Here is a 24160-nt window from a genome sequence, read left to right as displayed (position 1 = left end):
AAATTGATCATGTTGACTTCTGACCCCTAGAATCTGAGCACCCTCAGAGCAGAGACTATGTCTATCTTGTTCACCAGCATATTCCCAGTGTCTAGATTGGTGGGCCTAACATAAAACAAGTTTCAATAAAAATTAGTGACTCAGTGAATAAATGAATGTATGAGAACCAGTGGTTCTCAAACTTGAACGTGCTACTTTGGGAGGCTGAAGTGGGAGGACCCTGGGCCACATAGCGAGACCCCCTGTCTAAAAAATAAAATTAAAAAATTAGCTGGGCATGGTGGTGTGCACTTATAGTCTCAGCTACTTGGGAAGCTGAGGCAGGAAGATTGCTTAAGCCCGGGAGTTGGAGGCTGCAGTGAACTGTGATTGAATCACTGCAGTCCAGCTGAGCAATAAAGCGAGACCCTGACCTTAAAAAAATTAATAATTTAAAAAAATCTTGAATGTGTATCAGAATCACCAAGAGCCTTCTTAAAACAGGTTGTTTGTCCTACCTCTAGAGTTTGGATTTGGTACGACCAGGGTAGGGACCGAGAATTTGCATTTCTCCCAAGTTCCCCAATGATGCTGAACCTGCTGGTTGTGAGACCACCGTTTGAGAAATGCTGGTACCATCCATAGCTAAGTGCTTGAGTTCTGGGATCACATATGTTTAATAGTCCACGACTTTGTTCCCTGTCTTCTTTTCCTAGAGCATGGTTTCTTTATTCCTTGGGCAAACCTCCCCACCTGCTTCAAGATGTGGATGAGCATCACTTCCTCCAGAAGGCCATGTCTGATCCTTGGTGCCCAAATCTCTGCCCCTTAGCACCTGGTGCAAAGGGACTCCTAACCTTTCCAGGCTGCATTGGGTTAACCCTGCACATTAACTGGATTTTCAGACCACGAGTCCTCCAGAGCCTGCATTAGTCATGTCTGTGTGCCAGCTGGAAGCTCAGGGATATTCCCTCTGAACTCTGAGAGGGTACGTGATGCCTCAGAAAATGAAGTCAGAACCACACCCTGGGGACACCTAGACTTCCAGCTCATGTTCAAGGCTCATTATTTCCAGAAGGCTTTGCCCACAAGCCGCCTTTTTGCTTTTTCCTTTTACCAACTCAACCCTTACAGTGTCTCCTCCCCTTTGTCTCCAATGTTTAATTTCTCCAGCTTGTGCTCAAACCTAGCGGTTCCATTTATTTTGGTCAGCCTTAATGTACTATAATAACCTGTAGAGAGCACTAGGTCACTTCCTTGAACTCGGTCAGCAAATGCTAAAATTGATTGGTGGTGGGGGAGGAGAGAGAGAGAGAGACAGAATGAGAGACTTGCTAATGGGTTCTCAAATTCTAATTTTATCTTCCTAAATACTGCTCTTTGAAACCTTCTCCATGTTTCCCAATTATTCCGAGAAATCTCAGTGCTGTTCCCTTGCCTAAACAAAGCTAATACAGGGGCAGAAGAGTGGGTGGGGTTCCCTGGAGGCCCAGCCTGCAGTGAGGAATCCCATGTCTCAGCTGTCCGTGAGTCCTACTGATGCTCATGTTTTGGAAGAAACTCACCTTGCTGTGGTGGTGGAGCTGCACCCAGCCTCCGTAGCCAAACCTCTGCAGTGGGGAGAAGCGCAGTTAGAGTCAAGGAGCAAAGACTGGGCTGCAATCAAGGGGCATCCTTAGCGCAGAGGATCCTGAGCTCCATCTTTTAAGCACTGCCTTTGCATTTCCCCCATATCCATGTAGTGCTTATTCAACATTTACAATTAAATTCACTTATATTTTTCCTCCAATATATTGATATAGGAAGAAAAATTCTGTATCTCAGCATTGCTGGTTTTATCTTTTCCCCTAATGCAGCTTGAATTTTTTTTTTTTTTTTTTGAGACGGAGTTTCGCTCTTGTTACCCAGGCTGGAGTGCAATGGCGCGATCTCGGCTCACCGCAACCTCCGCCTCCTGGGTTCAGGCAATTCTCCTGCCTCAGCCTCCTGAGTAGCTGGGATTACAGGCACGCGCCACCATGCCCAGCTAATTTTTTGTATTTTTAGTAGAGACGAGGTTTCACCATGTTGACCAGGTTGGTCTCGATCTCTCAACCTTGTGATCCACCCGCCTCAGCCTCCCAAAGTGCTGGGATTACAGGCTTGAGCCACCGCGCCCGGCCTGCAGCTTGAATTTTTAAAGTGAAGATTAACATGAAAAAATATTTGTTCACGTACCATCTAAAATCATTTCATAGGCCGGCAGGAGTACATCGCCCCCAAGGACCACTCTTTGGGAAATACACTGCTCTTCAAACTGTGGGTTGCAATCCTTGAGTAGATGGTGGTATCAGTTTAGTGGATAGAGACACAAACGTTTTAAAACAGGAAATAGTGTAGGTGGCAGATGCTGTTGGTGTCTACTCATACCCCTTTGCTTTGACACTTCTGTGCATGCTAGCCCACCTCCATCAGCCAGCGTCTGCATTTCATTGGTTGAGGCTTTCCCCTGGAACCTGCTTTGATCAAGCCATCCTAGCATGTCAGAAGTACTAGAAAATTAGCCCCCTGCATCCTCTCGGCCCAACAGCCCTTAACAGATAATTGAGGGAGTTGTATATAAGTACACTGAACACACCATGCCCTACCCCTCAGTCAGGATAATGCGAAGATGAGGCACACATTCTGCTCTGGAATACGAACCTTTCACTGGCTGCCCTGTTTTCCCTGCCTCACTTCCCCACTCTACTGGTGTTTCCTGGGATCACCTCCAAAGCAAACTACTTGCAGTTGAATTCTTGTCTCAGGGTCTGCTTTTTGGAAAACATAAGAGAGTAAAGAATGGAATGGAATAGAATAAATTAGGATGTCTCCCATGTGGTAATGGTTTCATAACACTTTTTCTTCCCGTTTAATGTATATAAATGTTTGTACTGAGTCACAGTGTAAAATAGATTTCTTCCTGGGGATCCTGCATAAAAACTGTTGAAAGCCACTGACTTACAAACATCGGTAAATATGACTCAAGTAACTATTGGCTTTGTCATATACCATCATATCGTTATTCATTCTTCACGCTTTCATGGAGTCTCATCTATGACGAGCCTTACGAGGGCAGAGAAAACAAAAGTGAAGGGCAGTTCCAGCCCGTGTGAAACAAAATCTTGGGAGGTTAAGGCTAGGGTAGGCAAGGAATCCAAGGGCTACATCATCGCATGTGAGAGGCACTGTGACCATGATGCACAGGTGCTCTGGGGGTCTCAGGGAGGGAGCTGACGTATACCTTGGGCTGCGGTATTGGGAGGGAGGTTGAAAAGCTTATCCTGGGGTGAGATTGGAGAGGATTGTCTAGTGTTCAGGATTTCCACGCTCCGTGCATGGCTCTCACAGTTTGATGTCAGAGGGAAGGAATGGAGACAGGAGATAGCTATGAGGGAGATCCTTAATGGCTCTGATTTGGTCAGCGGTGATGGGTCAATGAGTAAAGCAAGCTGAACATCAACTCAACCTCTTGCTTGTTGTGGCTGGATGAGGCCAGGGTGCAGCAGTTGGTTTTCATGCCATGGTGTAGGGAAGTTGTCTATAGGGAGTCAGGTCTTGGTGGAGCCCTTTCCCTAGCTCCTGTCACCTCTACACTGAGGGGAAGGTCTGGGCCTGGGCCACGGTGCAGTATAGAGGTGTTTGTGTCTCTGTGTCTGTGCCTGGAGTCTCAACAGCTTTGTAAGGTTTGGATTAATTCTTTACCAGTCTTATTCTACCTAGGTACAGGTCTGTTCCTGAGTCCTAGCCCCAAATAGTCATACTACCTTTAGAAATCTGTCTTCTGTTTCCTCCTCAGCAACATCAGCAGACCCAGTTTTGCAGGCTGGGCAGGCAAGGGTAACTATTGGCCAGAGCTCAGCTTCTCCTCCCTGCACCAGGCTCTCCTTTGCCTATGCCCACAACCCCTGCTCCCACCCTTCATGCATGCAATACTCTTGTATTCTTTCCTTCTTTCCCCCTGGAAAATACTGCCAAGTCAGGTGTGTTGCAGGAGGGGTGGAATATGACTTTAATCAGTTACACTTTAGAGTAAACTTAAGACTATGTGCTCTCAACTGGAAATTTGCCTTTGAACTTTTATCCTTAATGTAGAAGAAAAGGTTTTATTTCCTTCTTTCTTTACTGCCTGCTTTCTCCCTCTTATTCCTCACTCTCTTTCTTTCTTACTTTTTTGTAATTGTATAAGGAACTCCGCTCCATATATTAGCAGGTGAGAGAAGTATTCCATTTGGGGAAGGGCAGGGAGGCAGGAAAGGCCGAGCAGAGGGATCCTCTCTCATGCAACAATTCACTTACAAGGCCCTTGACTTTGTTGGTGTGAAATGTCTCCAAGTCACTGTTTCCTAATGCATATTAATAAAATGATGCTAACAGGAGTGGCTGGGACATAAGGTTTTTTGGGAATTAGCTGAGATAGTACATATAACGTTGCTGACACCAGGCCTGCCAGTGGACAGGGCTTCATTCGTGCTAACAATGATGCTGATGGTGATGGTGGTGATGGTAGGGGCACGAATGGCCATGGTGGAGGGAGTGAGGTGGGGGTAGTGGTGTGGCTGTAGTGGTGAGTATGGTGGCAGTGGTGGTACCTGTGATGGGTGATGGTGATGGTGGTGGCAGTGATAGCCATGGTGATAGTAGCAGTGGGGATGGTGATGGGGGTGGCAGTAGTGACAACAGTCTTATTCCAACCCCAATTGGAATACCCTGGGGTCAGAACTAAGGAGAGCTGTGAAGAAAAGAACCTTTGCCGGGCGCGGTGGCTCAAGCCTGTAATCCCAGCACTTTGGGAGGCCGAGGCGGGTGGATCACAAGGTCGAGAGATCGAGACCATCCTGGTCAACATGGTGAAACCCCGTCTCTACTAAAAATACAAAAAATTAGCTGGGCATGGTGGTGCGTGCCTGTAATCCCAGCTACTCAGGAGGCTGAGGCAGGAGAATTGCCTGAACCCAGGAGGCGGAGGTTGCGGTGAGCCGAGATCGGGCCATTGCACTCCAGCCTGGGTAACAAGAGCGAAACTCCGTCTCAAAAAAAAAAAAAAAAAAAAAAAAAAAAAAAAAAAAAGAAAAGAACCTTTTGTCACTCTGTGTCTATACCTCCCTCCTTTTCCTGGAAAGCATGAAGTGCCAATTTACATCACAGGCCCCTTGCAAAGACCTAACTTATTTAGGGAAACTTTATTCTTCTCCAGGTCTGTGCTTGACATAGCCCGCCATTCTCATCCTCGGTTGAGCTGAGCTTGGGGTCTCAAATTTATGAACCTGGGAGTGGTTTTGGTCCAAGCAAATGCCGGGAAGTATTTACAGTCTGAAAGTGTTTGACAATAACCAGCGTCTCATAGACATGTATGAGCATGCCAAAAAAAAAGCAAATTGAAAACATTCCAGGGAATTCAGTTTTATATATTGGAGTTACTTTATAAGGCCTCTGCTTTCATGACATCACCTCTGGAAGGCTGTGTCTCCTAATACCATTGTCTTGTGGGTGGGGGTCTTGACTGAATTTTGGGGGAGACATACACATTCAGACTGTAGCTCTTTCTAAGCCTCAAAATCCTTGTCTGGACAAGGAGGTGGATGCCCTGCAGCTTGGAGCCCTGCTTGGAGGGCCCACCATGCTAGCTAGCTCTCTCAGGGGGAGAGTACAGGTGGGCAGTGTCCTCTAGAGACCACAATAGTGGTTTCCAAAGCATTTCATGTGGATGTTCTTTGATACTCAAATAGAGAAAAAAAGCTGTAACACAGGAATTGGTGCTATTAGTGACCGAGGGGTGGGGTATGGTGTGTTCAGTGTATTTATATACAACTGCCTCAATTATCTGTTAAGGGCTGTTGGGCCGAAGGAATGCAGGGGGCTAATTTTCTAGTACTTCTGACATGCTAGGATGGCTTGATCAAAGCAGGTTCCAGTGGAAAGCCTCAACCAATGAAATGCAGACACTGGCTGATGGAGGTGGGCTAGCATGCACAGAAGTGTCAAAGCAAAGGGGTATGAGTAGACACCAACAGCATCTGCTACCTACACTATTTCATGTTTTTTTTGTTTTGTTTTTTTTTTTTGAGACGGAGTTTCGCTCTTGTTACCCAGGCTGGAGTGCAATGGCACGATCTCAGCTCACCGCAACCTCCGCCCCCTGGCTTCAGGCAATTCTCCTGCCTCAGCCTCCCGAGTAGCTGGGATTACAGGCATGCGCCACCATGCCCAGCTATATTTCCTGTTTTAAAATGTTTCAAAGATGGCTCAGTATCATTTGTATTTTTCAATCCACAGTTTCTACCACCCATCTTACCTAAGATACCAATGGACAAAGCAGTACTTAAGATAAACATCCTTCTATGAGACAACTACAAAAAGAAAATAGTTTCCTCTACTTGCACAATGAACCACATTTAATTCAAGTTTGGATTAATTCATTTTCCCTCACTTGGGATAAAACAGTTGAAACATTATCGTTGGTGTGAAAGTACTGGCCGAATGCTGAAGATTGGATAAAAGCTGATAATAAGCCTGAACAAATCTCTAGCCAATTTTACATTTTCTTTATGTTCCTTACGTTCCTCTTTTTGTATTCATTTGAAAGTTCTTAATGACAAAAGGAAATTTTCATCTTTAGAGAAACACAAGGAATATTCTTTAGGAGATGTCACTGCGCAAAAGCTTCATATCATTTATTCTAGGGTTTTTTGATGTACCTACTTCCTAGTTCTTCATGACAAAGATTTATAGAATAGAGAACATCAAACAGTGAAGGTTTCAGGCAGTATCCTAAAATAGACTAAAAATTCACAAAGCTATCTCTTGGTGCTTCTAAAACTTATTTTAAACATTTTGGAAAGGAGATATATTTTAGAAGTCCTCAAAACCCATCACATTTCATTTTTAATAGTCTTTTACTTAAAACTGTAACTTTAAATTCTGTAGTTGGCATGTATCTTCCCAGCAGCTGAATATGTGATTTAAAAAAAGGTAAATCTGCCTGACTTAAATTGACCAGAAATTTTAAAGAATGCTTCATTTGAGGGAAAAAAGGGATTCCGAGAAAGTGCTTATTTCTTTAATCCAATGTTCTTTCAAAATAAATATAAAAGTCATTTTTAATAACTAGGAAATCAGAGCTACCAAATAATTTAACCTCCCCGACCCTGACCAAAGCAGATAAACATAATATCTAATTCCACAAAGAAGAGAAAGGCATTGGGAAACCCGGGAGAAGTTTCAGAAATAATTCAGCAAATTAGTTACCATTACCTTTTCTAGATCTGGCCATTCTTTTGGTAGAATATGACTATGGATGTCAATTTTCATTGCCACAGGATCAGTGAAGCATGTAAGGATAAAAGTTTTGATGTCAAGAGACCTTTGTGAAAACTGTGGAGTTAACTGATTTACTTAGTCTTTTTATAGCCATCTTCAGGCACCAGTCAGTAGGCCTGCCCAGCCCAGTCTAGCTCTATTAGAACTGCCTTATTAAGGTTCAAAGTTCTGTTTATTTGTTAACTAAGCTTTGGTTAACCAAGCTTTATTTGTTAACCAAGCTTTGGGTTCAACCCTCTTTGGTAGTCAGGACTCTTGGCACAAAACTTAAAACAACCAAACAAACAAACAAACAAAACACCACAAAACAAACAAACAAAAAAAACAAAGAGCTGTACTCGACTGTATGAGATCAAAAGCACAACAGGATGTTTAGACTTACAGCAGGCCAAAACTGGACTAATTTTTCATTTTAAATATTTTAAGTTTTGTAAAGCTATACATAGTTAATAATTAAATAGTTTGTAGTTAAAAATAAAACCATGTGGAGGGCTTTTACAGAAAAAGGACAAATCACTAACTCATCTTTTCTTACTTTTCCTTGCACTATTCAGAAGCAGCCAGTTTTTATGCTTTTGCTTTTTGTTCAGTTAGTTACTTCCATATCTTTAAATAACATTAAACAATTGGCTTGTTCATGAAAATTTGGCGTGTTGAAAAGTTGTGGGAAAGTTTCATATTTACTTTAAAATCACAGAAGGAGTCCACTCTTCATGCACGTTTTTTCCTCCAATGCCTTTGTCTTGGACTCATTCATTCATGTATTTTTTTCCTTTTTTTTTTTTTTTTTCAATTTGAGACACAGTCTTGCTGTACTAGCTAGTCTCAAACTCCTGGGCTTGAGTTGTCCATCCGCCTGGGCCTCCCAAAGTGCTGGGATTACAGGCATGAGCTTAATTCATGACTTTAACAGATACTTATGGAGAACTGCTATGTGCTGAGGATATAAGGTTGACTGAGAGATAAGGTGATACATATGCTGTAATGGATAATTGCACACAGCCTGAAGTATAGGGAAAAGAAGATAGTAGCCATTTCCATTTAGCATTGTCAGAGCAGTCATGTAGGGCTTCATGACTGCTGAAAGTGGGGCTTATGGTCATGCCTCTGAGAGAGAGGCTGGAACAAAACAGCCCTCGATTGTTTTGTGTTTACCCTTTCCTCTTCCTGCAAAGCTTAATATGTTCAAGGGACCCCAGATACCCTGGCAAATCTTTAAACCTGCCTTGGATACTCCCTTCCACTCAGACTCCACAATACATAAACTGAGTAGTCAAAAAGCTTCCTTCTGTAATTCAGCTAGATTCTGTATAAATTATAACAAACAGCTTGAAAGAAAATAAAAGAAATCCTTGAAATCCATTTTTTGAAAAAGTCCAGTGAGCTAAAACTGAATAAGTAAGCCTTAAACTAACATGGAGGCACTTGCTAATACCCAGTAAGTAAGTGTGTGCAAGCACTTTTAGAGCACTCCCAATGGGCTAGGTACTGGTCCATGAATTTTATAATAGCAGTTCACTTATTACTCATAACATTCCTATGGGGGAAAAACTAGGACCAATATTCATTTTATAGAAGAGGAAACTGAAGCACAGAGAAGTTAAGTAACTTGTTCATGGTTACACAATAGTATGTGGGAGAACTGGAATTAGAATCCAGACAGTGTGGCTTCAGAATCCTAGAGAGTCCAGGTTTAGTATCCCACAAGGGAATGGGAGATAATAATATGGGCTTGTACAAAGTGGAAATGCCCTCATTACACTAACAGTCTTGACGGTTCTAGACTCTTAGGGAAAAAGTAGACTAGGAAAAAAATCCATTGGCCCAAAAAGGGAGTCTGTTATAAAATCTGTTTTCATTATGAGGGGGAAAAAAGAGAAGAAGTAAGTTTTCGCTGAGAAGTTCTTTGAGAATTACTATTCAAGGTCACCCACTGAGATTTTAGTTAATATGGTACTAGGTTGGTAATGCTCATCTACTTCCTCTCACCCTGTCATAGTCCATGTAGTGTTGCTTTAACAGAATACCTGAGTCTGTATAAAGAAAAGAAACTCATTTGGCTCACAGTTCTGCTGACTGGAAAGTCCAAGAATGTTGCACCAGGAGCTGTTTAGCTTCTGGTGAGGGCCACATGCTGAGTCACAACATGGCAGAGAAGCAGAAAGATGAGCAGATGTGTACAAAGAGAGACAGGACAAAGGAGACTAATGAGTTTTGTAACAACCCACTCTTGGGAGAACAAATCTGTTCCTCTGAGAATGAATCCAACCTCACAAACTAAACCAGTCTTGTGAGAAACCCATCTTAGCAGCCTAATCACCTCTTAAAAACACTGCTTCCCGACACTGCTACATTGGCAATTAAATTTTAACATGTTTTGTTAGGAAGAAATTACATCCAAACCATAGTACTACTCTTGGCCAGAAAAAGGAAATGTAAATCCTCTCTGAAGAAAGACATCCCAATTCTGTCTCCTCAGTATTGCCACAGAGTAAGCACCCCCCCAAAAATATTGTCTCATGATAAAAAATTCTACACACATGAGGGAAAATGTCACTATAAGCAAGAGTCCACAGATATAATAAATAATAGGTTTAAACCTCCAGGAAGGTTTACCAAGTTTGAAAAGGAGCAAAATGAAAAATAAAAATGAAATAAAAAAATTTAAAATACTCATTGGACAAGTTAAACAGCAAAATAAATGTGGCTAAAAATAGAATTAATGAAGTGGAAGAGAACTTTCACACAGAGATGAAGGAATTGAGCATATGTAAGGCACAAAACACAATGGTTAGAATAAAAAAGTTTAAATGGAGTCTAACTGTAGTGCTAAAATAGAGGAGACACAAGTTGGAGAAGAGATACTCCAAGAGATAGGAGCCGAGAATTTTCTGGACCGAATGAACCAACCGATCCAGGAATCAAAAACTGTATCAAGAAGAACTGACAAAAATTCATTTGTAGAAACCTTGTAGTGAAAAACTACAGAACAGCAAAATAAAAATAAGATCTTTGAGCTGTTAGAGAGAAAGAAAGATAATGCCTCCAAAATTCGGGAATTAGACTGACAGTGTACTTCCCATGGCATTAATGAGATCCATAGGACAATATGATAATATATTCAAAAGGCTAAGGGACATTAACTGTGAACTTAGAATTGTACACCATGTAAAATTTTAACAATGAGGGAGAAGTAAAGACATTTTCAGATAAAAACTGAATTTCTATCGACAGAGCCTCACTTAAGAAATGTTTAGGCCAGGTGCGGTGGCTCAAGCCTTTAATCCCAGCGCTTTGGGAGGCTGAGGCGGGTGGATCACGAGGTCAAGAGATCGAGACCATCCTGGTCAACATGGTGAAACCCCGTCTCTACTAAAAATACAAAAAAGTACCTGGGCATGCTGGCACATGCCTGTAATCCGAGCTACTCAGGAGGCTGAGGCAGGAGAATTGCCTGAACCTGGGAGGCAGAGGTTGCGGTGAGCCGAGATCACGCCATTGTACTCCAGCCTGGGTAACAAGAGCGAAACTCCGTCTCAAAAAAAAAAAAAAAAAAAGAAAAAAGAAAAAAAGAAATGTTTAAACGGCATACTCCTAAAAGAAAGAAAATGACTCCAGAAAGATGGTCTGAAATGCAAGACTGAATGGGGAACAAACAAATTGGTAATCTTATAAGTAAATCTAAATATATTAAGTAGTATTACTTCTACCACCACCAATAATAATAATAGTAATGCCTTTTTTAAGGAGTTAAGATGCTAGCAAAATGTTACCCAACTGCATCTGTGGCATGCCGTACCAACAGTGAATCTCCTAAATTTACCGTCTTTTGCAATCTGGATAAACTGAGAGTTTCTTAAATCATTAAGTCCTGCTTTCTTTTAGTTTACTATTTTATCAATCTATCTTTTCCTTTTGCATGTAATATAAACAAGAAGAAACCAGGATGAATCTTTAATACTTTGCTTGGAAATCTCAGCTAAACATCCAGTTTTATCACTTACAAGTTCTGATTTACACACAACTGTAGGGAACACAATTGGTTTAAGTTTTCTGCCACTATATAACTCACTTTCCTCCAGTTTCTGACATGTTCTCATTTCCTTCTGAGCCCTCACCACATTGCCTTTAATATGTATGTTTCTACCAATGGTATGTTTATGATGATTAAGGTGTTCTCCAAGACAATATGTGTTCTCTCTACCAGGCTTCTCACTTCCTTCGAGCTCTCACTGGCAGAATCTTTAACATCCATATTTCTACTAACAGTCTCTTCAAGGCCATCTAGGATTTTCAGTATTCTTTTACCCTCTGCCTAATGTCCCATTCCAAAGCTGCTTCCACATCTTTATGTGTTTATTACAGTGGTACTCCATCTTCAGGTACCAAAGTCTGTATTAGCTTCCAATTGCTGTTGTAACAAATTACTGCAGACTTAATGGTTTAAAACACACAAATTTATTCTCTCATAGATCTAGAGAAAAGAAGTCTAACATGGATCAGCAGGGCTATTTTTCTTCTGGATGCTCTGCAAAAGAATTATTTCCTTGCCTTTCTAGCTTCTGGAGACTATCTGCATCCCAGGCTTCTGCCCCCACAAGCCCCATCTTCAAAGACATTGGTGCAGCATCCTCTAGTCTTCTCTGCTTCTATCATCACCTTGCCTTTTTAAAATTTCTACTAACAGTCTCTTCAAGGCAATCTAGGATTTTCAGTATTCTTTTACCCTCTGCCTAATGTCCAATTCCAAAGCTGCTTCCTGCCTCCTTCTTATAAGGGCCTGTGTAACTACATTGGGCTCACCTAGATAACCCTGGATAATCCTTACTAAATTACATTTTAAAAGCCCTTTTTATCATGTAAGGTAACAGGTTCTAGGGATTATAATGTGGACATCTTTGAGCAGGTGGAGGGGGACACTTTTCAGCTGCCCCTAATTAGGCATTGTAAAATTTCCAGAGTAACTACTAAAAGAATACAAATAGAACATATAACTTATAAGCCAGTGAAGTGAAAAATGGAATAAGAAAAAAAAATTAATTCAAAAGAAGGCAATAAAAGAAAAAAACAGAAATATTAGGGCAAATAGAAAGCACAAAATGAAATGGCAGAAGTAATGAAATCCAGCTATATGTTGTTTGTAAGGAACATATTTAAACTATAAGAATACACAAAGTTTGAAAGCAAAAAATTAGAAGAAATTAAAAGCAGCAAATTCTAACCAAAAGATAGCTATGATAGATTTTGTTTATTTGTTTGTTGTTGTTGTTTGAGATGGAGTTTCCCTCTGTCACCCAGGCTGGAGTACAGTGGCATGATCTCTGCTCACTGCAACCTCCACCTCCTGGGTTCAGGCAGTTCTCCTGCCTCAGCCTTCTGAGTACCTGGGATTACAGGCATGTGCCTCCATGCCTGACATATATATATATTTTTAGTAGAGATGGGGTTTCACCATGTTGGCCAGGCTGGTCTTGAACTCCTGACCTTAAGTGATCTGTCCACCTCAACCTCCCAAAGTACTGGGATTACAGGTGTGAGCCACCGTGCCTGGCAGCTATGATAGTTTTTTTTATCGTAACATTTTATGGTAGCAGGAACATATGTCAGATAAACAAGACTGAAAAATGAAAAGCATTATTGGGATAAAAGAGAACCACTATATAATATATAGAGGACCACTATCAACGTAATATACAGAGAGGACCACAAAATAATATATAGAGAGGACCACTATAATAAAAACTAAAATATGTAATAATTCTAAATTTGTTACAAATTGCCTCAAAATATGTAATGCACACACACACACACACACACACACACACACACACACACACACAGACACACAGACAGACATACATCACTTAACAACAGGGATATGTTCTAAGAAATGCCTCATTAAGTGATTTTTCATTGTGCAGGAATCAGAGTACACTTACATAACCTATATGGCGTAACATTGCTTCTAGGCCTTGCATCTGGATAGCATGTTACTGTACTGAAGACTGTAGGCAATTGTAACACAATGGAAAGTATTCGTGTATGTAAATATAGAAAAGGTACCATAAATATACAATATTATAATCTTATTGGACTTTTTTTTGGTATTTTTTGCATTTTTTGTATATATAGTTTATTGCTGACTGAAATGTCCTTATGTGGCACATGACTGTATATATGTATATATATGTTTTACAAGTTTTCCAACATATGTCTTTCAATGATTGCTAAGTCAGTCAAATAAAAATTATCTACAGGCAGCGGCAGCAGAGTGTCCCAATGTTGGGGAACAGCCAAAGAACTTCAAAAGCATTCCATAAGAAAAGGGGAGTGCTTTTGAAGCTCCAGCGTGGCCCACAGGGCTCTAAGCCATCTTACCAGAGAATCAGTCAAGTAACAACTTTTCTGTAGCTCTCACATTTCCTCCCTCTCTCTGCTAGAGAAAGAGATCAAGCTTAGAGTGGGGAAATGCCAGTTAGGGAAGGAAAAGATTCATATGCTCACCTTCAGGGAGAGAGGCCTTACCTTCCCATGAGGATTGAAGAGATTCCTAATATATTGTACCGATAATTTTTACTTTCTGAACAGAGACTTGGTTTTCAATTTAAAGCAGCCTAAAAGTGAGTAGAAATATCTTGGATGATGGGTTGATGGATGCAGCAAACCACGATGGCACACGTTTACTGATGGTAACGAACCTGCACATCCTACACATGTATCCTGGAACTTAAAATTAAATTAATTTTTTTTTTTTTTGAGACGGAGTTTCTCTCTTGTTACCCAGGCTGGAGTGCAATGGCGCGATCTCGGCTCACCGCAACCTCCGCCTCCTGGGTTCAGGCAATTCTCCTGCCTCAGCCTCCTGAGTAGCTGGGATTACAGGCACGCACCACCACGCCCAGCTAATGTTTTGTATTTTTAGTAGAGATGGGGTTTCACCATGTTGACCAGGATGGTCTCGATCTCTTGACCTCGTGATCCACCCGCCTCGGCCTCCCGAAGTGCTGGGATTACAGGCTTGAGCCACCGCGCCCGGCCTTAAATTAATTTTTTTAAAAAAGTAATGTTTTGGAGGCTACATAGGTTTTCATCCAGAGGGAGGAGAAAGACAACTTTCACTAAGCAGAATTAAAGGGAAAGTGCGAGATCTAAAAAGGTGTGTATATGACTACATTTAATGTATGTTCAATGTACCTGTGACAGAAGAAAAGAGGACTGCTTTTAGTTTTGCTCATAAAGACAGGCAAACCTTTGGGCTGAACTGGCAGGAGGTTAGACACAGTGTTTTTGAGCAGATAACACTTTCTCTTCCCACTATGACACCAAGGAAAGTGAAAACCAAAAGGAAAACTGTATACAATTTCATCTCTACATTATAAATCAGATGAGCTTTTTAAAATTTTTTTAATTTTTTAAATATTTATTTATTTATTTATTTATTTATTTAGAGACAGCATTTCGCTCTTGTTACCCAGGCTGGAGTGCAATGGCGCGATCTCGGCTCACCGCAACCTCCGCCTCCTGGGTTCAGGCAATTCTCCTGCCTCAGCCTCCTGAGTAGCTGGGATTACAGGCACGCGCCACCATGCCCAGCTACTTTTTTGTATTTTTAGTAGATGGTCTCAATCTCTTGACCTTGTGATCCACCCGCCTCGGCCTCTCAAAGCGCTGGGATTACAGGCTTGAGCCACCACGCCCGGCAAATCAGATGAGCTTTATACTGAATGTTCCTTTGTGGAAAAGGCAAGAGATCCTTACATTGTTCAGTAGTTGCATTGCATAAAAATAAAGAGGTTTAGATCATGTCTGAGTAGCTCCATCCTCTTGGCCCTAACCTGATAACTGAATCAGCTCAAATACCAAGGTTTGACTTTCGACTCCACTGCCTATTAGCTGGAAAGCCTTGGGTAAGTTATGTAGTCTCTCCATAAAATTAGGATGATAATAGAAGTGATTTTATAGAGTTTCAGTAAGCATTAACTTGAGTCATATAAAGCTATCAGCTCTGGGTTATGCCTGGCACATAATCCAATTATTTTTTAGTCTACCGTATACAAAGACAGGCTTGAAGTCTGGTACCAGTCAGTTTAAGAGAATGTGCTTCGTCTTTCTTGGGTTATATTATATAAGAATTCTGGGTTTATGTGATCCAGGAATGTGGGGTTGGGGAGTGTCTTCCGTGGTAATCACCACAAGTGTGTTTTCTCTTGGCCAGGTCTGTGTGATCCACTTGAATGCAAGAGCCCCACTGATTGAAGGGACCACTTCTGGAGCTCCCGTTCCAAAATGGGATTCTTTGCGCCGACACTTGCTCCTCTGTCTTGTGTTCTCTGTCTCAGTGAATGATATACTATCCAAGCCAAACTCTCCCTTCTCTGCCTCTCTCTCTCTCTCTCTCTCCACAATCAATAAATCACCAAGTCTTTTTATTTTAACCCCATTGCATTATCATAACCCTGTTCCCTTGTCTCTAGTGTCACTTTCAGGCCCTCATTGTCTCACTCCAGGATTTTAAAATCATCTGCTAATGGTCTCTGACTCTAGTCTTGGTCCACAGTGATCCATTCAGAAGACTCTCTTGGCTGGTATGTGATCTCCCTAAAACCCAAAATGATCACATCCCCTCCCAGTGTAACACTTTTCATGTGTTCTCACTTCTAAGTCCAGGCTTTTATGGGAACTAAGGGCTCCGATGTACTTGTCCACCTCTCTTGTCTCTGTGCTTTGCCACTGTGCCCTATCCCACAGCCACAGGAAGCACTTTGTGCCTAGCAAATGCAGCACATTCGCCCTTCTGTCTTTATTTATGGCTTCCTTGGCCTCTGATGTCTGGAATGACCTTTGCCTGCCCTTCTTTCTGCCAAAGGTATTTGTATCCATTATTCAACATTTAGTTTAAACATTGCCTCCTCTGTGAAGCCTCTCCTGACTACTTCCATCCTCTAATGTTAATAGGAACCATATCCTCCTGGAAGAGTTAGTTGGAGGAGTGGGAGTACCAATGACCCTGACAAAGCAGTGAATGATTTCAATTTTATCTTCAAAGATACCAGAGTCCCTTTCTGTTGCCTTTTCCCAGTCCCCAGCTTTTGATGTCCAGAGACCTTTTAGCCTCTTTCTCCTCCTTATCAATACTTGCTGTGGAACAGGAGCTGGTTTCAGTCTTTTGTACTTTAGTTTGAATTTGTCTATATTTGGGCATTGTTGAATTAAGTTTTTGAGTAAACACCATGGGGGACAGGGGCCATGTTTATCTTGGATTACATTCTCAGTGAAAAGCAGTTGAGTAGATGCTTGTGGTGGTTCATTTTGTGTCAACTTGGCCAGGTCACGGCACCCAGAAATTTTGTCAAACATTATTCTAGATGTTTCTCTGAGGGTGTTTTGTTTTTTTTTTGAGATGGAGTTTCGCTCTTGTTACCCAGGCTGGAGTGCAATGGCGCGATCTCGGCTCACCGCAACCTCCACCTCCTGGGTTCAGGCAATTCTCCTGCCTCAGCCTCCTGAGTAGCTGGGATTACAGGCACGCACCACCATGCCCAGCTAATTTTTTTACATTTTTAGTAGAAATGGGGTTTCACCATGTTGACCAGAATGGTCTCGATCTCTTGACCTCGTGATCCACCCGCCTTGGCCTCCCAAAGTGCTGGGATTACAGGCTTGAGCCACTGCGCCCGGCCCTCTCTGAGGGGTTTTTAAGGTGAGATTAACATTTCAGGCCGGGTAAGGTGGCTTATGCCTGTAATCTCAGCACTTTGGAAGGCTGAGGCAGGTGGATCACTTGAGGTCAGGAGTTTGAGACCAGCCTGGCCAACGTGGTGAAACCCCATCTCCACTAAAAATACAAAAATTAGCCAGGCATGGTGGCAAGTGTCTGTAATCCCAGCTACTTGGGAGGCTGAGGCAGGAGAATTGCTTGAACCTCGGAGTCGGACGTTGCAGTGGGCCAAGATCGCGCCATTGTACTGTGCACTTCAGGCTGGGCGACAGAGTGTGATATCGTCTCAAAAACAAAAAAACAAAAAAGCATTTCAATCAATAGACTTTGAGTAAGAGTTTACTTTCCATAATGTGAATGAGCCTCATCCAGCCAGTAGAAGTTCTTAACAATTATGTGAGCCAATTCCTTAAAATAAATCTCTCTCTGTGTCTCTCCTTTTATGTACACACGCGCACACACACACACACACACACACACACACACATTATTGGTTGTGTATCTCTAGGAAACCCTAATACAGTGCTTTATAAATGTTTGATAAATTTTTATGAGCAAATTCATCATTAAATAAATAAACATGAATATGTGGGTAAAATATCCTTTCAGGAATATTTCTAAGACTCATGTGAAACTGTTATGTAAGAGATTTCAGCCCTTATTCAATATCATGGAGCAACAGGTGCCATTTTTAGTGTGTTCCATTGAACCCTCTGGCTCTTTTTATATTTAGTCAATTAAGTGTTAAAGGGTTTGGGAGGCCGAGGTGGGTGGATCACGAGGTCAAGAGATCGAGACCATCCTGGTCAACATGGTGAAACCCCGTCTCTACTAAAAATACAAAAAATTAGCTGGGCGTGGTGGCGCGTGCCTGTAATCCCAGCTACTCAGGAGGCTGAGGCAGGAGAATTGCCTGAACCCAGGAGGCGGAGGTTGCGGTGAGCCGAGATCGCGCCATTGCACTCCAGCCTGGGTAACAAGAGCGAAACTCCGTCTCAAAAAAAAAAAAAAAAAGTGTTAAAGGGTAAAAACGGAAACCAGCTCTTGGGTTTTGAGTTTTAAAAGCCTCACTTTGAGATGGGCATGGTGGCTCAAGCCTATAATCCCAGCACTCTGGGAGACCAAGGCGGGCAGATCTCTTGAGGCCAGAAGTTTGAGACCATCCTGGCCAACATGGTGAAACCCCATCTGCACTGAAAATACAAAATCAGCCAGACATGGTTGTGCACGCCTGCAATCCCAGCTACTCAGGTGGCTGAGTCAGGAGAATTGCTTGAACTTGAACCTGGGAGGCGGAGGCTGCAGTGAGCTGAGATCATGCCACTGCACTCCAGCCTGGGTGACAAAGCGAGACCTTCTCAAAAAAAAAAAAAAGCCTCACTTACAGTGATCTGTGGGAAGACTTTGAGCCTTAGATTTGGGAGGAACCAGGGTTGAGACTAAATTTTCACTTAAATAAAACTTTGCAGACCAGGCAGAGGGGAGTCAAAGAACAGAAGGGAACGTATGGATACTATGAGTCCCTGAGGAGGGCCTCTCTGAACACTGCCTTCCAGGGCCAAGCTTCAGGGTGGGGTGGGGAAGGAAACCCCAAGTGAGCTGGGGGATTTTGACCTAGTAGTAGAGGGAAACTGGGTCAGCAAGAAAAAGTGTTGAATGTTGTATGTGGACCAAGAAGCCTTTAGATAAGTATTCAGTGTCTGAGGCTCAGCAAGGTCAGACAGCTATAGAGTGGTCATGAAAGAAGGGTGACAGTAGCTGAAAGCTAGCCAGCCATGAAAGGGCTTTGAGGTGAGGAGTGAGGGATGACCCAGCAGGCATGTGTGTGTGTTGATGATGGGAGGAAAACCCAAACCAGACACCACCTGTGACTGCTAATGCTGTGGGCTACAAAAGAGAGTAAGAGAGTCTAGGGAAATGATTTAGAGCGTGCACACTGGCATAAACTTACAAATCTGTTTCTTTGGGCGAATTACTTAATTCTCTATGTATCAGTTTCTCCATATGTAAAATAGGACAATAATAGTAGAACCTATTTTGGGCTGTTGTAAGGATTAAAGGAGTTAAGTCGGGGAAGACGTATCAAACAGTGGTTACTTGGTGGCATATAAAGGTTAGTCATTGTTTTTCATGTTATTATTGTCACATAAGCCTGCCACAATTTAAACAAAATCTCAAGGAAGATGTGTGGGTAAAAGAAACCCTGAAATAACTGAGATTATGTTTCTGCCATCTGATGACATATGGATTTGTATGAACAAATGAGGGGTATTATAGAAAAGTAGAGAAAAATTACATTTTGCACATATTTGTACAATGACATACCTGGAATTTTTGCAAGTGAGTTAGAAATTCCAGATCTCATTATACGGACAGCGAGTTTTTCTTTGGAAGGTAGGGACTGATAATCCCACTGGTATATAGGCCATAATCAAGGGAGGTGTGCTTCCCAAGGAGCCATGGAGTGATGGGGACCAGGGGACAGGTGAGCGTTAGCTCAGTGGGCAGGGAGTGATGGAGATCAGAGTACAGGTGAAGTGTTACCTTTGGAGAGGAGGAATTGTCTCTCCTTTTGAGGGTGAAGGAAAAGATGGAACTATATAAGGGGGCCATGATGTGTTGAGATGAAAGCAATCACCGATCAAGAGCTGTTGGTATCTATGGGCTGTCTAAGGTAGCAAGTGAGTCATCCACTGAAACAGAGTTGGAGATTTACGAAGCAAGGACTAGCTTTAAAATGACATTTGGGCTGCTTTCTAGGTAAAGAACAGCATTAGGTCACCAGTATAGCTGGACTTTAAGAATGTTTGACGACTACTTAGAAACACACTAAGAAATTTTTTTTTTTTAGTCTGGAAGAAAATGCAACCAAATGTATACTGTGGTTCTATTAGAGTAGTAAAATTCTGAATGAATTTTTGACTCTGTGTTTTCCAAATATTTTATGATAAAGTTACTATAATCTGATCATTTGAAAGGTTTATAAAAGCATATTAAATTAAAAAGAATTTGTGATGTTTCACATTGTCACTGTTCTCAAAAGTCATCATCACTTGTCATCTTTGACCCTGAATCACAATGGTGTATCTTTTCTGAGCCGTTTTAGTCAAATCCAATGTTCTCATCCCACTCTGATAACCTCGACATACCTGTTGGCCCGAATAATTGAGTCAGTAATCCTGCAGCCCTGTGTGTTCTACTCCAGTTGCCTCCAGAATGCTTTTAAATCAACTACAGGAACCAAAAATTGAGATTCAATCCAGGATCCCCTCTGATTGTGTTAGCTTTGCCAGGTCAGCATAACCTAATAAGTCTCTGCACTTGTGGAAAGAGCTATGCCTACTGGCATCCAGGAAAAATGTTTGGCTCACTTGAAATCAGATTTATGAGTGCCAACCTAAAAACTAGTGGTACACTTGAATTTTATTCATCTTCTTTTCCACCATGACTTTGAATCAGGAAGCAGCTTTCCTCTGACTAAGCCTCTTCATTCCCTACTGCCATAATTGATGACTAATTCAGAAATGAGGTGGGAGACATTTACATAATGGGATATTATGTGCTATTCATTCATAATGACAATGCTAGGGTTGTCAATCATGGCATACTCTTACAAAGTGATGGAGGGGAGAGGCAGAAATAAAGGAATGGGAAATTCACCATCTGATGTGTGTTTTATGGGGAGAAATGACAGATACAGGTGAGGGGAAGGAAGGCAGCAAACCACCCTGCCATGTGTGTACCTATGCAACAATCTTGCATGTTCTTCACATGTACCCCCAAACCTAAAATGCAATAAAAAAAAAAAGAATGAACCTCACTCTAGGCTTATTCAGAACTCTGGTGACAGAAAATAACTCTTATTCTTGTAAGGTTGGGGTGGGTTAGGCAAAACCAGAGGTTCTCAATCTTAAATGCCAAGTGGCCATCACTTGGGAGAACTTTATCCAACTCTCCTCTTCACCTGTTTCTTACTCACCACAGTTGGCAGGAATGCCTAGTTAAATTTGAATTTCAGATGAATAATGGATAATTATATAAGGTGTTTCTCAAATATTGCTTGAGATGTACTTATACTTAAAAAATAATTCATTATTTACTTATTTTATTTTATTTTATTTTTATTTTTATTTTTTTTTCGAGACGGAGTTTCGCTCTTGTTGCCCAGGCTGGAGTGCAATGGCGCGATCTCGGCTCACCGCAACCTCCGCCTCCCGGGCTCAGGCAATTCTCCTGCCTCAGCCTCCTAAGTAGCTGGGATTACAGGCACGCGCCACCACGCCCAGCTAGTTTTTTGTATTTTTAGTAGAGACGGGGTTTCACCATGTTGACCAGGATGGTCTCGATCTCTCGACCTCGTGATCCACCTGCCTCGGCCTCCCAAAGTGCTGGGATTACAGGCTTGAGCCACCGTGCCCGGCTTATTTTATTTTTTGAGATGGAGTCTCACTCTGTTGCCCATGCTGGAGTGCAGTGGCTTAATTTTGGCTCATTGCAACCTCTGCCTCTCGGGTTCAAGGAATTCTCCCACCTCAGCTTCCCGAGTAGCTGGGATTATAGGCACGCACCACCACACCTGGTTAATTGTTGTATTGTTGTATTTTTAGTAGAGATGGGGGGTTTCGCCATGTTGGCCAGGCCGGTCTCGAACTCCTGACCTCAGATAATCCACCTGCCTCGACCTCCTAAAGTGCTGGGACTATAGGTATGAGCCACTGCACCCGGCCAAAAAGTAATTCATTACTTAACTGAAATTCAAATTTAATTTATTTTTACCTGCTAAATCTGGCATGTACACACCCCAAACCACATTTAGAATTAACAGGTATGAAAGTTGTCAGAAGCAAAATAGAGTCACTTGTGTCAAACTCGTAACAAAAAAATAAACAAAGCTAGGATTCTGAGAAGGGAGGGCCCTCAGTGCGCAAATGCCTGTGATAAGAACTGTTACAAAGATTCTTAGAAGGGCGCTTACGCACATATACCTGAAACAAGAGCTTTAGTCAAGGACTTCTCAAACTGCATCTTGCTACCTGAGTCACAAGCTAGCTGGACATATGGAACACTTGCCTGACACTGTCTCCTTAATGAATTGGCATCAACTCCTGTGATAAGCCCCTGTAACCAATGTTCTTTCTGTCTCATGACAAATTATGTGTAATTTCCCCTTTTCCCTTTAAAAGCTTCCCTTTTGCCTTAACCTCTTTGGACATGCCTATGGTCCTTCTAGTTGCATATCCTGGATTTGCAAATCCCCTGTGGGGTTCCTTATGTTATTTAGGGAAACACAGGTCTGATAGTCTCTTTAAATTCCTCAGGTGACTTTAATGTGCCCAAGATTCTGAAAGACTGGGCTAAACTTTAAAAGACGCCCTTTGCAGCTGGGTGCAGTGGATCATGCCTATAATCCCAGTGCTTTGGGAGGCTGAGGCCAGAGGATCGCTTAAGGGCAGGAGTTCAAGACCAGCCTTGGGCAACATCTTGAGATCCCCTCTCTACAAAAGATTTAAAAAGTAGCTGGGCATGGTGGTGCACACCTGTATTGCCAGCTATTTGAGAGGCTGAGGTAAGGAGACTGCTTGAGCCCAGGAGTTCGAGGCTGTAGTGAGCTATGATTGCACTCCAGCCAGGTGACAGAGTGAGACCCTGTCTCAAATACGTACATATATATATATATGTATAAAATGTATATATTTTTATTTACGCATAATATAAAATACGTATATATATTTGTCTCTATATAAATTTATACATAAATATGTAGATATAATTTGTGTGTGTGTGTGTGTGTGTGTGTGTGTGTGTGTGTGTGTGTATGGATGGTGTCCTTTGTGGGCTCAGGTTGGCAAAGAACAGACTAAAACAGGAAAGAGAAGGCTGGGAAAACAGCCATGGGATGAGTACAACCCATTCCAACTCCTTTATTTGTTTATTTGAGATGGATCCTCACTGTCACTCAGGCTTGAGTGCAGTGGCACGATCTCAGCTCACTGCAACCTCCGTCTCCTGGGTCAAGCGATTCTCCTGCCTTAGCCTCCCAAGTATCTGGGATTACAGGTGTGTGCCACCACACCCGGCTAATTTTTGTATTTTTAGTAGAGATGAGGTTTCACCATATTGGCCAGCCTGGTTTCAAATTCCTGGCCTCATGTAACCTGCCTGCCTTGGCCTCCTAAAGTGCTGAGATTACAGGTGCGAGTCACTGCACCCGGCCCCAACTCCTTTGTTTTTTAATAGAATTTTATAATTATATTAAACATTTATGTAAAAGATGTTTTGCCTTTCAAGAAGGTTTCCCCTATTCCCTATCTTTTCTAACTTCCTCAGAGCAATAAATGGTAGTTACTGTTACATGGACAAGCTGCTCCATTGTGTTGGACAGTAATTCTATCTTCGTGTTTAACAGCATCATCACCTCCAAAACTGCATAGTCTGACCGCACTGTTTCACAGCAAAATTGTACCCCACTCAAATGAGAAGAGCCCAAAGAAATTAGAGCAGTCATCACATTTATGTGAATGAATGATAGACAGTTAAAGATTTCATGAGACTGACGTGCTACCCACTGCGCTCAGGAGGCACCTGACAACCAAAGATTTTAAAGTACTGATTTAGAAACAGTGTCTAAATCACAAGCCTTCCATTTGTCATATTGTTAAAACAACAGATACAGAAATGAAAGCTGTATTAATGAAATGGAATTCAGGAATTAGATTATTAAGTACAACTAACTACATTTTAAATATAGATACCAGGTATTTCCTGATTCATAAAAGGTAAGTATCTAAACTACCTATCCTGAATTCCAAGTGTCAGAGAAAGAGGTCAGAGTCAATTACAAAGAAGGCGATTCATATTACCAGGTCCATTTTTAAAAACGATGAGGTTCTTTGGAGAAATCGCTTCAGTTTTTCTTTTTATCAGTGATTTTTGTTGGTCCTTTTGTTGGTAATCCATTAATGTCTAAACCTTTACAGTCTACTTGGCCTTTATTTTTATCATTGGCTTCTTGTACAGCTTTTCTAGGCAATATATGACTAACAAAAAGGGAAATCAGAGGGTACATGTGTGACTCCAGGAATTTCTTGTAGATCCAGGGGTGAGTTGAAATAACAGTACAAGGAA

The 24160-nt window shown here is 41.9% G+C and overlaps 1 protein-coding gene across 3 annotated transcripts in view; it reads right to left on the bottom strand.

Annotated features, from left to right (window-relative positions):
- ACMSD (aminocarboxymuconate semialdehyde decarboxylase) overlaps positions 1 to 7412 on the bottom strand; it is a 67302-nt gene extending 59890 nt beyond the window's left edge. The window contains exons 1-2 of one of the 3 annotated variants that reach the window (XM_010342146.3): positions 7252 to 7412; positions 1545 to 1589 (exon numbers count right to left, since the gene is read on the bottom strand). In XM_010342146.3, coding sequence (XP_010340448.1) covers positions 1545 to 1589; positions 7252 to 7308 — 102 coding nt within the window. In that variant the 5' untranslated portion in view covers positions 7309 to 7412. The remainder of the gene's footprint in view (positions 1 to 1544; positions 1590 to 7251) is intronic. The other 2 variants (XM_003931529.4, XM_074399906.1) reach the window with 2 other exon arrangements.
- Positions 7413 to 24160: the final 16748 nt, after the last annotated feature.

Source organism: Saimiri boliviensis, chromosome 5 (genome assembly GCF_048565385.1).
Source record: "Saimiri boliviensis isolate mSaiBol1 chromosome 5, mSaiBol1.pri, whole genome shotgun sequence".
NCBI classification, from domain to species: Eukaryota; Metazoa; Chordata; class Mammalia; order Primates; family Cebidae; genus Saimiri; species Saimiri boliviensis.
Note: the sequence above shows the minus strand (reverse complement) of the source record. Positions and strands in the feature narration are given on the sequence as shown.